The following is a 13305-nucleotide window of genomic DNA, read 5'->3' as shown; positions in this document are numbered from 1 at the left end:
TTCTAAGATAGAGACCGCACCCTCAAACCGGCAGCCCTGCTTATCCGAACTTCTCCCCTGGACAGCTGCAATTCCCTCCCAACGCACAGTTCCCTCCAGCGGGACTAGCGCAGCCGTTCTATGGCACGCCCTGAGCGACATATGGCATTACTTTCTCGGTATTCCCGGCACAACCTCCTCCATCCTATACTCCACTGCAGGCGGCTGGAGTATTCCGCTACAATTAGGCAGCCTGCCTCTATCTTCCAGCCCCCCGCAGCAACCAGTCATGGTAGCGCCAGCAGACGCGATCTCGACGTCTGTGAAGATGCAGATTTTACGCGATGATGGTCCACACCTACCGCAGCCTCCTGAACAATGGGAGGCTATCAAAGGATGTCCATAGAATGTTTCTTCACTGTGAGCAAATATTCGAATCCGTTGTCACCTTTGGGGAAATGTTGAACCCTCACAGGCAAGGCAGATTATACCCCAACAAAGAGTCGAGCAAATACGTTATCTTCGAAGCGAAAGATGAACGGTAGGAATCTTTTCAACGAGATTAGGCACACTCCTCGAAATAAGATATACGAAAGGAAAGTGAACGACAAGGTTTATGGAGATTTAGGTGACAGCTAGTCCTCGAACTTTGTCTGTATGTCTCGGGAGCAGCGAAGCAAGCGGAGACGACAGCCGACAAGATCAAAGGCGAGGAGAAGCCTAATAGAAAAGGTTGAAGGCCGTGCGACTGGTGTATTCGGACAACGAGACGAATCCTGAGGAAACGACGGCACGTCTGGAAAGATACACATTTGTTCCCGAGCAGAAGGGGGAGACGGTGCTAAAGGAGGTACCGGCCTCGGTGGTGACGGGGACGACGCGGGAGATGGATACGGTACACTTCACAGGGATCTGGAGGTGGATCAGGACTTCCATTATAATAAGTCCATTTTCCTTGAGTACAGATGACTTTGTGCACTGTTGCAGCCAGTCAACGATGGCATGAAGCCCAAGCTTCACTTAGCCCTTTGCTTGAAGATGTATACATTCCCGAATGCCAGGGTGGTTAACATATCTTGACAACGGTCAGACTACTATTGAAAGCAAAAAGAAAACAGTACTAGTAGCAGTACCAGTAGAATTGCAGTAGACTACATGTATACATGGCTAGGAGGATTTCAGGTCCATATTTTGTCAACAGGGCTCAAATCATGTGTACTTACTCATTTCGCTATCATTATTACCACATATTAGGATCAGAAAAATCACGAGCTATGATGCTCCAATAATCGGAGTACTCCCCATTGTAAGGATCATCTATATCCTCGCACTCTTGGTCACACCCAGTCCGATATCCTATCCGACGGCAGTCTGTACACCACTCCTGTTCAAAGCCGGGGCGGCGACATCCAGAAGAGCCGCCACAATTCCGCTGCAAATAGTTTTCAAGACTGGTCTCGTATTCTTAGTTTTCCAGAGTGGAATCCCAAGTATTATAACACCAGGGAGTTCTCCTGATTGTGTCCGTCTGACCATCAATACTGTCCTTATCATGGGGACCGAGTCCTTCGGGGTAACACGAACGCCACTCTTCCCATGAATCCTTGTCTAGTACGGAGGAAGAAAGGTGGTACATGTTACGGAACGCCCACATACGGCGGCTATGACTCTTCAGCCCGGGATCGTGAAGTTTCACTAAGCCTGGGTGCTGCCGAATATCCAGCAAGCTACGCATGATCCTATGATTGTCGATGCGTGCTCCCAGGGGCCAATGGGCGATTCGATCAAGGCGAAGCATTGCTGCTGTATGGCCATGCAGAGTGTCCAGACGTGTTTCCAGAAAAAAGTTGGTATCTCGAATCAGGGCGTCGATATTATCAAACTCTCGGACAATATCCCGGTACTGTCGGTCCTGACTGAGAGGGCCATCGTTATAGTCCTGGTAACCATTGTTCAGGATAAAGTCCCGACCGTAGTTTATCAGACCCCAGTCGGCGACACGGTCCATGCGGCGAGTATCTGGAAACACCCGGAAGGATCCAACATTGGATAAGCGACAGAAGGGTAGGAAAACGATGTGGTAATCAGGACGAGAGTTGTTTGGATAAGGGATACTCTCCACCACATGACCTTCCTCTTGCCAGTCGTGACTCTTATGCTTTCGCAGGCGGATAACTATGGAGGCAATAGTGGCGTCCTCAAGTGTTTCCACCAAGTGTTGGGCCTTTTGCCAGAGCAGGGCTATTTGGCCTGGGTCTCGTGGGTCGGGTGCGTAAATATGAACCACCAAGTTCATCTTGTAGTATGGGGCCCGTGAGAATCGGTATTGGACAAAGTACGAATGATTGGGTATGGTCCAGCGCAATCGCAGCCGTTTGCAGTGAATCTCGACCCAGGGGTCGTTGAACACTGGAGTTAGATGTATGTCGAGGGTGTCATAGAGGCGATCGGTTATTTCCCCGGAGATTGCTCGCGAGCAGCGAAGGATCTTCAAAGGTGATTTCTTTATCGTGAACAGTTTCTCGTAGATCTCCAGTCGGATTTCGTAGGGCAGCTTTCCCAGCTGTCCCAACGGAGATCTTTCCATTTGAAAGGTGAGGGTATATAGTGCTCGGTGGCTGAACTGGTTGTCTGCTTCGGTGAAGAGTACAATAGACAGGTTGTAAGTTGCTTCGTGGGTTGATAGATTGGCTGGGTTTGGTGAGAGACGGGAATGAAGAGGTGAGAATAGGCAAATTGAGGCTTAACGAGTCACCCCGATCATCATATACTGCTCATCCTGAGGTAACTACTTCAGCTTGCTATATAATTTGATGTACATATTACCAACTTAGAGGAATATACTGCCGACTATTGCCCCGATGGAAATTTCATAAGGAGGTACTCCTACATCGGTGATTTCCTCGACCCATGCGATGAAACACCATCAGGATTAACCGGAGTGAGCAATGGTCAGGAACCGGCTTTTCTTTGTGTTCCTGGATCTACTCTCTACTTCGCATTATTCTAACACAAAAGTCGGCAAATAATTGCAAAGTATCTGTGCGTTGCTGTTTGTCAGTTCCATGGACTAACAGTTGGCTGTCAAGGGACGGCAAGCAAAACCAACGGGGAGCATAATCTGGTCTGGCGCACAGAATATTTTGTATGGCTACTAGCAGACAGTATTTGCATATGCCATCTCAGTCTAATGCGAGGTTAAACGATCGGGTGATAAGGCCGTGTTTCAGCCTCGCAGCGATCATCATATAACCCTCTTACCCTTTCCTTCCAACATCGTCAAAATGAGGAATCTGTCAAGCTGTGATCACTACATACCCAGCATCGACTTACACTCACATATTATCTGTCATTTATACCTTCCTGTAGAACTTGACTTCCTTCTGGTATTACAGGACGGCCCCGCAGTTTCCCTGACTGTAACCGAAATCCGTCAAGCATAAGCGCTAAGCCCCCTTGAACACAGCCACCTCCAGCTCGGTCGCATTCTGTCGCATCCTGATTAAATTCCACCATCCTTCCTGTGACTGCGTCCCATCAACACACACGAGCTCGAGTAATCTGTCTGGGCTGTTCAAGATGAGCTTCGGCTTTGGTGTCGGTGATTTCCTGGCTACTTTGCAACTCGCCGATGACTTAAAAAAGCGGTTCGCCCAGGCACCGAGTGGCTTCAAGGCTATCTCTGGAGAGTAAGTAAGTAACCGCACGTTATCTTCTGAAGAGCTGCTCACCATCATCAATAGTGTAAAAAGCCTATGGGCGCTTCTTCATGATCTCAATGATATTCCTAACGAAGGCCTCAGTACGACCCAGAAAATGGAACTGGATATAATCGTCCAACGAGGCCGTGAAGTCCTGTTAGAGATTGAACACAAGTTGAGCAAATACAATGTCCTTGCCTTTGCAACTTCGGACTGGAAGACAAAGGCCGTCCGAGCATGGAGTCGAGTGAAATGGGACCCTGCAGAGGTAGACAGCATGCGGAATCGCATCACTTATTGTCTCTCGCTGTGGAATTTGGTTATGGGTAAAATCAATCAGTATGAACGACATCTTTTCTTGGCTTTACTAGTGCTCGATCGGAGTTTTCATCCGGTATGCTTCAAGATAATCAGTGCTGATGTTGGTCCAATAGAGATCTCACCTTGGAGATTGGGGCAGGCATTCAGTCCATGAAGGGCCACCACGACATGCAGCAGCGCAATGAGACGCTTGCTTGGATTTGTCCTGTTGACGTCTCGGAACAAAAGCACAGAATTCTGAGCTCCCGGCGCGAAGGCACGGGTGAATGGTTCCTTGAAAGTGAAGAATTCCGTTGTTGGATCTCTGATGAAAAGAGCAAGGCCCTTCTCTGCACCGGGGCTCCTGGCGCTGGCAAAACGATGGTTTCTTCGATCGCAGTCGACCATTTCCAGCAAGAGCTTGCCCACAATAGCGGCGTCGCGGTTGCTTATCATTATTTCAATCACCAGGAACGTCTCGAATTCACAGAGCTTCTGTCAAGCCTCCTAAGACAGTTACTTCAGGGAAATCAACGCTTGTATGAGACTATCACCAAAAGACGCTACCTTCTCCCACCCAGGTCTACCCGTTTGACCAAAGAAAATATCAAAAAGGTTTTCGATGTGGTGTTGTCCGAATGCAGTGAAGTCCTGTTGGTTGTTGATGCACTGGATGAGTGCAACGACGTATATGTGAGGCGTCAATTTCTTGCCTGGACTAGAAACCTCCTTGACCTTGGTGGTCGTACAAAGGTTAAACTCCTCGCGACTGCCCGACCCGGCGATTATTTTGGAACTCTATCGTCTAGGGGTATTACTTTGGAGGTCCAAGCCAGCAGAGACGACATGGAAAGCTTCCTCGACGGGAACCTCGACTATCTCCCGGGTTTTCTTCGAAGGAAACCTGAGCTCTGGGGCTATATTCGAAACCAAATTCTTGAATCCGCTAATGGAATGTAAGTGACATAGTTCCGGGATATCGAAAGGTTACTGACTCGTGTAGATTCCTTCTCGTGCGTCTCTATTACAACTTAATCCTGGATGAGAAGAATGAAAAGAGAGTCCGAGCACTTGGAAGTAAGTTTCAGTCGGGCTCGGGGGCTTACGACCATGCATACGAGGAGACATTGAAAAGGATTAGCCTGCAAAGCTCCTTCTCTCAAGAGCTTGCCAAAAGAGTGCTTGGGTGGATCACCTTCTCTGCACGGCCACTTAGCGCTCTAGAGCTACAACATGCTATTGCGGTTGAGATTGGTGAGCCCGATTTTGACGAAATGAATGTCACGGACATCGAAGAGATAGTTTCTGCCTGCTGCGGCTTGATCACGGTTGACAAAAGCAGCAACACGGCTAAGCTGGTGCATCTTACTGCCCAGGAGTACTTGAAGCGAACGTGGAAGGCTTGGTATCCAACAGTACATGAATACCTCACTGACACTTGCCTCACGTACGTGTCCTTCGACGCCTTTGATCCGAAAACCTTGTTAGAAAGTGGTCGTCAAGAGCATCGACAGGAGTACCCGTTTTATCAGTATTCCGCTAATGAGCTAGGGAACCATCTCCGCCAGAGCCTGGGCAGCAACACGCTTCTCGCTTCATTCATCAAGAATGATGTCAAGGTTTCACGGTGTATGCGAGAAATGTTCGGCCTGTCAGATACTGCATACGGACTTTCAGGGATCCACCTTGCATCGCTTTTTGGCCTAGATCAGTGCATGGAAGAACTTGTTGGCCCTGAGAGCAACTTTGTAAATACTCGGGACTACCTTGGTCGCACACCCCTCACCTGGGCTGCAGGGTTTGGTAATAGCGCAGTAGTCGAGTTCCTACTCGACCATGGAGCCATTGTCGACTCCCCTACAGCCGAGAACTTTACGCCTCTCTTCTACGCCGCAGCATATGGACACCATGAAGTGGCCAGGCTGCTAGTTGGCAGAGGTGCGAACGTTCATTATGAAACTGAAAACAAAGAAACTCCTATATTCTTTGCCGCGAAGAGCGGCGCTGGAATTCGACTCGGTCCTATATCCCTCGTCAACATGGGCGATCATGCACAGGTGATGAAAATTCTACGAGATGCAGGCGCCGATATCAATCGAGAGAATAAGCGATGGGAAACCCCCTTGTTTATAGCTGCGGCAAATGGCAACCTGCGTGCTGTTGAACTGTTACTCGAGTGGGGTGCCAGGATAAGCAGCACCGATAAATGGAAACACCATGTAGCAGACCCCCTGACTGCTGCCGCGCAAAGGGGGCATGTCGAGATAACCAGGCTTCTCCTTGCAAACGGTGCAGGCTCTCCCAGATGTATGAGGGACACAGACGTCTCCCCATATTTCTGGGGGCTATCCTGTTTGGCAAAGGCTGAGGTGGAAGGAGATGAAGACGCGATGGAAGCAATCCTCAGAGAATCGTGTAGTCCCGGCTTTCGAGACGAATTCCACCGCCTACCATTGCACTGGGCAGCATCGCGAGGCGACATTAGTCTCGTGCAGCGCATCTTGAAGACCGGATGCGACCCCAACCCCAGAGACATATTCGGACGAACACCCCTATTCGCAGCCATTTGCATGGGTCAGGTTAAAATGGTGGAAATGCTACTTGAGATTCCCAACATTGAACCTCATATTGAAGATAAGTTGGGGTTTACTCCGCTTCAGGAGTCATATCGGAGGAAAATATACCTTAACGATACCAGATACAATCCCTTTTACATGCCAGGAATAACTGATGCAGGGGCCTGGGACAGGATCACCGATTTCCTGAAAGCCAAAGCCGGCTTACCTGAGGAGGATCTAGTCCATGTAAGCACTCTCCCGTTTGTCCGGTACATGCTGCCGCAGGCGCCATTCTATGAGCATTGCGATGTTTGTTTGGATACACAGACCCTGGGAAAGAGAGCACAGTGCAGGGACTGTCCGGGGGTAGCTGGGGAGGGTGGAGCGTCAAAAGACACCGTGACTTACTGTCGGAGCTGCATCCAGAGTGCACGTTGCTGCCCACTGTGTACCCGGCCGTTTGATAAAGCAGTTGTATAGCAACAGGGGATACACATAGACTGCTGTGACGCTTTATCGATATTTACTGGAATTATTGGAGTTTCTAGCATTCATCGGAACCGTATGGCGAGGTAGAAGAAAAAGAGAGAAGAAAAAAACTAAATAAATGTTGATTGATCCTATTATGTGGCGTGATTATTTAAAACATCAAATGCAGTGAGTAGAAGAAAGAATGAAAAAATGAAGGAAGCAAGAAAGTAAAAAGAAAAAAAAATATCCGATGCCCCCATGCAGGATTGAACTACAGACCTCTTGATTACAAGTCAAGCGCTCTACCACTGAGCTATAAGGGCGGATATGTATTTGCCACCGCCTTACTTCTTCTCTTAGCGCGGCTGACTCTACCCGTTACACAAAAACAAAAGCTAAAGGAGGCTGGCTACCCGAGAAAATGAAAAAAGAAATGCCCCCACGCGGGATTGAACCGCGGACCTCTTCATGACATGATACGAGTGAAGCGCTCTACCACTGAGCTACAAGGGCTTATTATTAATCTGCCGCTAGGTTCTGGATAATGAAGGACGCTGTATTACTATGTCATCTCACAGCCCATCGTAGTCATTGTGGTCAAGCATCGGGCATCTTTCGCCTAAGAAACGGTTATAGGGCACTTTGATATGCTTTAATATGTCTATCTTTATGTTCAGTATTTTGGAGAACTTATATTATCATCTGTTCCCTCATTTTACTCGCATTTTGTTTTGCACGTTTCGACCCAATATACCCCACCAGGGTTATATATATTCTTGCTCGTACACTAACCGCTGATTTCAATAACTACCCCGATTACTCCTGTGCAAAATTTGTATAGTACGACTGAAAGCCATTGGACCATCGAAACACAGTAGAATACATCTAAATAAGCTTCCCATCAACAAAATCCACGACTTGAACCTTAGCCAGATGATGCTTGACATTCTGCACAAGCGCAATGTGCGCCGGATCCTTGTGCACAAAGTAGTCGCGATCCTCGGTATTTTCGAAAACGGAGACAAATGCATGGCTGATGCCGTTCTATTCAGATAAGGTTAGCAGTCACGTCTACGAGTCATAAGATCAAAAGCTTAGAAGTAAACGCACCTGCAGCCCCTCGATCGAGACATCAGCGCCGGCCTTCATGGAAACGATGTACGGCTTGCCAGTTTCGGGGTGAATGCATGATTCACGCAGGCCCCTGACCTGGGCTGCGACCTATACGAGAATCGAGTCAGAAGTCTAGGATCTGGCGGTATAAGGTGTGGTAAGAGGTGTAGGACAAACGCACATTCTCCCTAACCTCGGGAGTAACGTCGGGGTTGAATTGGAGTAGGACAATGTGAGTGACCTGCATCTTGCTAAGCTGTGAGATTACCTAGTATGATGATAGAAGAGAAAGAGACCCGTGTATCTAGTAGTGCTATCTATTTATTCCCGGAAATTCGAAATGCCACTCAACCATCTCGTAGAATACTCTCCTCGAGGAGAACCAAGATGTCCATTAATCAGCAAGTTACAGATTTACGCAAAGAAATCCCTCAAGGTGAATATGTCAGCAGAATGGAAATTTCTGGACCCTTTGATCCTGCGATCATCCTACATTGCAGTGCTTACTGCTAGTGTCCTGGGGAGGGTCTCCGGGATTGCATATCTGCGCGGAGCGGGATCTAAACTCCTTTCGGAAAATAGGCTAAAACTCAATGATACCCCAACAGTCTAGTTGCGTCCATTGGCCCTGACAAAAGGAATCTTCCTTCTTAGCAGTCAGCACTCAATTGCACACTAGTATTAGCCACGATAAGATAGTCTCGGCAGCTCGATCGACGCCCTCCTGGGATCGATGCCACCTAACCAGTAGAGATTGCATATACTATACACACTATCGTTAGCAACACGATAACCTGTTCCTTCCCCAAGAGCACCGGCAAATCAACTATCAACCGCCGAAGTACTACATTGCAGCATTAGAGTTCGCTAATTCCGGTTCCGGGCTACTGGCAACAACCTAATGAGCTGGCTCCCATCCAGCGTAGAACCAACGGCGTCCCTCCCGGGAGCCAGTGGGCCCAAGTGGAGAAGACAAAAACACACGATGATCTCACAAGTTGCATTTGTCATCGACAAACAAAAGGAGGGTGAGGAGGGGTGTTACATTCAGCCACTTCCATTCCACCGCCTTCTTGGTGCTTCTGACTGCTGATACCAGAAATGCATATATAGGATATCCCCTCCCCTCCTCCCTCACTACAAAAATTCCTCATACTCACTCAATCAAACCAAGCAACCCACACCACATCCATCACCATGCCCCAAAAAGCCATCGCCGTCACCGCCCCTAAGAAGGGCGACCTGGTCACCGACCGCCCCATCCCCAAGCTCCGCGACGACTACATCCTCATCAAGACCGTCAGCGTGGCCCTGAACCCCACCGACTGGAAGCACATCGAGTTCCTGGCCCCCACCGGCGTCCTCGTCGGCTGCGACTACGCCGGTATCGTGGAGGAAGTCGGTCCGGCCGTCAAGAAGCCCTTCAAGAAGGGTGACCGGGTGTGCGGCTTCGTCCACGGCGCCAACGCCGTGCAGCCCGAAGACGGCACCTTTGCCGAATACATTGTCGCCAAGGGCGACATCCAGATGCACATCCCGGATAACCTCAGCTTCCAGGACGCCGCCACGCTCGGCGTGGGTATCACCACCGTTGGACAAGCCCTGTACCAGAGTCTGAAGCTCGAGCTGCCTACCGAGCCTGCCAAGGGCGGCAACGCAGGCCCGATCCTCATCTACGGTGGCTCGACGGCGACAGGAACCCTGGCGATCCAGTTCGCCAAGTTGTCTGGATACAAGGTGCTGACTACGTGCTCGCCGAGGAACTTCGACCTGGTGAAGAGTCTGGGTGCCGATGAGGTGTTTGATTACAATGCGCCGAATGCGGCTGCGGAGATCCGGAAGGCTACGGATAACAAGCTGAAGTTGGTGCTGGATACGATTTCCTTGGAGGCTAGTGCCAAGTTCTGTGATGAGGCTATTTCTACCGAGGGTGGTGAGTACAGTGCGCTTTTGGCTGTGGGGATTGAGCGTGCCAATGTCAATGATCGCTGGACCCTGGCGTATACTGCTGTGGGTGAGGAGTTCATGTTTGGTGAGACGCCGTTCCCCGCGAAGCCCGAGGATAAGGAGTTTGCTGCGAAGTTCTGGGATATTGCGCAGAAGTTGTTGGCCGAGGGCAAGATCAAGGTGCATCGGCCTAGTGTGCGTGGGGAGGGATTGAAGGGTGTGTTGGAGGGGTTGCAGCTGCTCAAGGCTGATAAGGTCAGTGGTGAGAAGCTGGTCTACAATGTTGCGGAGACTCCTTAGATAAGGGAGCTGTGCAGTGAGAGTTGTGTATTAAGATAATGGGAATGGATTATGATCTTCAAACACCTAGCTGCCAACTTTGCCTGCCGGTTTAGGATTAGATTCCGCCTGTAGAACTTCATCTGGTTGTGATTCTCGCTGCCTTGGCGCGGTGGGGGTGGGATGTGCTAATTGCTGAGCGGAAACTAAACTATATGCGGAAATCGCTGCCCGGGGCAACCCGTGGTTGGCCTGATCTGTCACCAGTCAGTTGCAATGCGCATGCATTTACTACTCGCTTGGAGGTTGCTACGTAAATTCATCGATGAGGTAGACTATGAGGATCGTATGTAATCAATATCGCTCCATTCTGCTTAGCAATCAGGTGTGGATCGATCCACACGGATCTCTTGAAACCTACACTGTCACCTAGACTTGTGCCGAGGTGTTTACTGCAGCCTCAAGATCATGCCATCATGTTTTGGGGTGTACATTGAGCCCCAAACTGGGAAAATACGATTCTATCCTTCAAAGTGCTCGTCAAAGACCTTTCCGGGGTTCATGAGCCAGCTAGAACTGATTAGTAAGCAATTGTCAGATGGGCAACACAGGTAACCTTACTGAGGATCAACGCTGCGTTTCAGTCCTCTCATTAGTTGCATCGTCGGTGTACCGAGTTCCTCCTCGAGATAGGCCTGGTGCATGTTAGCGTTGGGGATGTGAGATGCTGGACTAATAGATTGCTGACCTTCTTTCCTAATCCGATGCCATGTTCGCCCTGTTACAGTCAGACACCCGTTCGAAAGACCACTTAGGAACGATAACACTTACAGATACAGTTCCCTCCATTTCAAGCGCCCGTTTCATCATTCTCGAGACGCACGCCTTGACAGCCTGATATTGCTCGGGACTCTGGGGATTGTACATCACAGCTTGGTGAAAGTTGCCGTCTCCGACATGTCCTAGAACCGTGGAGAACAGGCCCAAATTACTGGACTCGGCTTTTGATAGCTCTGGAGATCACGTCAATACTTGTTGATCGATAATCCTGCTCGTTGTCCACCTACCAACGATCTCAGCCAGTCGCGAGATCGGTACAGCCACATCCGTAGACCAGATTTCGGTTCCTTCGGGTCTCACAGCCAGCATGGCCCAGAGGGACTGCTTCCTCGCAGACCACAAGTTATCGCCTTCCTCTCGGGACTTTGCGAACACTAGCTCATTGCCCTTGTTGTTGGTTAGGATGGATTTCGTGCGTTGGACGCTGTCGTCAATCGCGGTGCGGGATCCGGTGAACCTTGACTGTCAGCTGACTATTGCAATACCAGCCAATATTGATCTTACTTCAAGAAGAGTGTTGGGGCTTCGGACCAGAATCTCCCACCTGCACCACCGTTCTGGTTGATGATCTTCATCTGTACGTCGTCCATGAATTCCAACGCAGCGAGGGGAACCCCATCACGGATCAACTTCGATGCTGCGGCCGTTGCATCACCGACCGTGGGAAATGTGGCAATCCCAACACTACTGTCCTCAGGAATGATCGCAAGTTTGAGCGTAGCCTCGGTGATAATCCCCAGTGTCCCTTCCGATCCAGTAAAGAGTGCATTCAGATTATACCCAGCAGAAGACTTGCGCGGTCGCCGTTTTGTCTTGATCACTGTACCATCCGGAAGCACGACAGTGAGATTAACCACCCAGTCCTTCATCGTCCCGTAGCGCATAGCATTCGTGCCACTGCAATTGGTCGCGACCATTCCTCCCACATACGCAGTAGGGCTGGGGTCCATGGGTAGGAACAGCCCAGTAGACTTGATCTCCTCGTTTAGATCGGTCCATCGCACACCTGCTTGAACCGTCACGTTCATGTCCTGCTCGTACAGCTCAATGACCCTGTTTATCCGTGACAGGTCGATACAGACACCCGAGTGAGGAGCAGCGAAGTTCCCTTCGACGCTTGATCCGGCGCCGAAAGGCACCATGGGAACTTTGTACTTGGTGCATATTTTAGCGATCGCGGATACTTCCTCTGTCGTGGCTGGACTGAGGACTGCAATTGGTCGTGCGGTGGTGTTGGACGTGGACCATTCGGAGTATCCGTGAAGTTCAATGTCGTCGGCGTCCACGCTTACATTATCAGGTCCGATAATTGTCTTTATCTCCTCGACGGCCTATGGCTCGCGATTAATGCGTAGTCTCCATGTTAAGCTGCAAATGTGCTACATACCCGAAGCATCGTCGGAACATCCGCATATTTAGATGATCCGGACTGCACATCTCTAATAGCATCTTCGGGACTGTTGGCCGTCCTTCCGCGCCAAGCCTCAGACGCAAGGAGCGTGACAGCCGCGGTAGCGACAATCGTCCCCAGGATGGGCAACGTGGTCGACTGCTGCCTCGGGGGGTGTTGCGGATTAGTTGCATAGTTTGCTCGATGTTGATATCTCCCCCTGACTCTTAGTGAGGATGGTCGTTGGGCGACACTCCAGGCGTTTGATGATGATCGCCGCCCGCAGGCACGAAGGTAGTAATAGTTGGTTTGCCAGGCCTTCATGGCTGGGTGATGTGGTCTGATAAATGGGAAGTCAAATTTCACCCGTTGAGGATCGACGAACAAAATTTGGAATGGTCCGTGGTTCGCCTTACTGGGTATCCGAGGTTTGATGAGATTATCGGGATCTTCAGGGTCGTTGGGGGATCATGCAGGGTGATCACAGGCTTCTAGAAGCGAACTATTCTTTGGTTATTGATTGACGAGTGTCATAGGGCTCTGAATCTGTGGAAGATGAATTGTTAAGGTGACCAACGGTGCCCAGTCACACCCAATAAGCCGTGCTCTCAAAGTCAATGCACTGATTGGGATTGAAGAGTTGTAGCAGTCATCATCGTCTGCGGCTGACGGTGAAGGGGGGATCGGCTGCTGTACTGCCTAATTGGGATGGGGCCGGAAAACGCGG

The 13305-nt window shown here is 49.9% G+C and overlaps 5 protein-coding genes and 2 non-coding genes across 7 annotated transcripts; 2 read left to right on the top strand and 5 right to left on the bottom strand.

Annotated features, from left to right (window-relative positions):
• Window positions 1-699: 699 nt before the first annotated feature.
• BDQ94DRAFT_168370 (uncharacterized protein) lies at window positions 700-2566 on the bottom strand (the record flags this gene model as incomplete). The annotated part of the gene is made up of 2 exons (XM_026771038.1): window positions 700-908; window positions 1636-2566. 2 exons carry the CDS (start codon window positions 2564-2566, stop codon window positions 700-702), a joined length of 1140 nt encoding a protein of 379 aa, XP_026628369.1.
• Window positions 2567-3379: 813 nt separating this feature from the next.
• BDQ94DRAFT_186205 (ankyrin repeat-containing domain protein) lies at window positions 3380-7284 on the top strand. Its single transcript, XM_026775085.1, has 4 exons — window positions 3380-3668; window positions 3723-4019; window positions 4115-4936; window positions 4984-7284. Exons 1-4 carry the CDS (start codon window positions 3559-3561, stop codon window positions 7016-7018), a joined length of 3264 nt encoding a protein of 1087 aa, XP_026628368.1. The 5' UTR covers window positions 3380-3558; the 3' UTR covers window positions 7019-7284.
• BDQ94DRAFT_t97 lies at window positions 7261-7332 on the bottom strand. Its single transcript has one exon. It is a non-coding gene; the product is annotated as a tRNA-Thr (tRNA).
• Window positions 7333-7443: 111 nt separating this feature from the next.
• BDQ94DRAFT_t96 lies at window positions 7444-7522 on the bottom strand. The gene has a single exon. It is a non-coding gene; the product is annotated as a tRNA-Thr (tRNA).
• Window positions 7523-7894: 372 nt separating this feature from the next.
• On the bottom strand, window positions 7895-8369 carry BDQ94DRAFT_168368 (Dabb family protein; the record flags this gene model as incomplete). The annotated part of the gene is made up of 3 exons (XM_026771037.1): window positions 7895-8053; window positions 8120-8230; window positions 8304-8369. The coding sequence occupies 3 exons, from the start codon at window positions 8367-8369 to the stop codon at window positions 7895-7897; spliced, it is 336 nt and encodes a 111-aa protein (XP_026628367.1).
• Window positions 8370-9275: 906 nt separating this feature from the next.
• On the top strand, window positions 9276-10569 carry BDQ94DRAFT_139543 (zinc-binding alcohol dehydrogenase family protein). Its single transcript, XM_026765446.1, has one exon. It carries the CDS (start codon window positions 9320-9322, stop codon window positions 10367-10369), a length of 1050 nt encoding a protein of 349 aa, XP_026628366.1. The 5' UTR covers window positions 9276-9319; the 3' UTR covers window positions 10370-10569.
• Window positions 10570-10573: 4 nt separating this feature from the next.
• BDQ94DRAFT_186201 (FAD-binding oxidoreductase) lies at window positions 10574-13185 on the bottom strand. Its single transcript, XM_026775084.1, has 7 exons — window positions 12576-13185; window positions 11693-12519; window positions 11416-11645; window positions 11180-11361; window positions 11097-11126; window positions 10970-11043; window positions 10574-10918 (listed from the first exon to the last, which is right to left on the bottom strand). The coding sequence occupies exons 1-7, from the start codon at window positions 12900-12902 to the stop codon at window positions 10870-10872; spliced, it is 1719 nt and encodes a 572-aa protein (XP_026628365.1). The 5' UTR covers window positions 12903-13185; the 3' UTR covers window positions 10574-10869.
• Window positions 13186-13305: the final 120 nt, after the last annotated feature.

The sequence above is a fragment of the Aspergillus welwitschiae genome (genome assembly GCF_003344945.1).
Source record: "Aspergillus welwitschiae strain CBS 139.54b unplaced genomic scaffold BDQ94scaffold_9, whole genome shotgun sequence".
Taxonomy (NCBI): domain Eukaryota; kingdom Fungi; phylum Ascomycota; class Eurotiomycetes; order Eurotiales; family Aspergillaceae; genus Aspergillus; species Aspergillus welwitschiae.
This window is presented reverse-complemented; position numbering and strand designations above follow the sequence as displayed.

Bases quoted from the DNA above. Each gene is read 5' to 3' on its own strand.
- BDQ94DRAFT_186205 (XM_026775085.1), top strand. From the start codon at position 3,559: ATGAGCTTCGGCTTTGGTGTCGGTGATTTCCTGGCTACTTTGCAACTC. The intron at 4,020-4,114 runs GTATGAACGACA...TTGGTCCAATAG, and splicing joins GTTATGGGTAAAATCAATCA to AGATCTCACCTTGGAGATTG. The intron at 4,937-4,983 runs GTAAGTGACATA...TGACTCGTGTAG, and splicing joins CTTGAATCCGCTAATGGAAT to ATTCCTTCTCGTGCGTCTCT.
- BDQ94DRAFT_139543 (XM_026765446.1), top strand. From the start codon at position 9,320: ATGCCCCAAAAAGCCATCGCCGTCACCGCCCCTAAGAAGGGCGACCTG.
- BDQ94DRAFT_186201 (XM_026775084.1), bottom strand. From the start codon at position 12,902: ATGAAGGCCTGGCAAACCAACTATTACTACCTTCGTGCCTGCGGGCGG. The intron at 12,520-12,575 runs GTATGTAGCACA...CGCGAGCCATAG, and splicing joins ATGTTCCGACGATGCTTCGG to GCCGTCGAGGAGATAAAGAC. The intron at 11,127-11,179 runs GTAAGTGTTATC...TGACTGTAACAG, and splicing joins AAATGGAGGGAACTGTATCT to GGCGAACATGGCATCGGATT.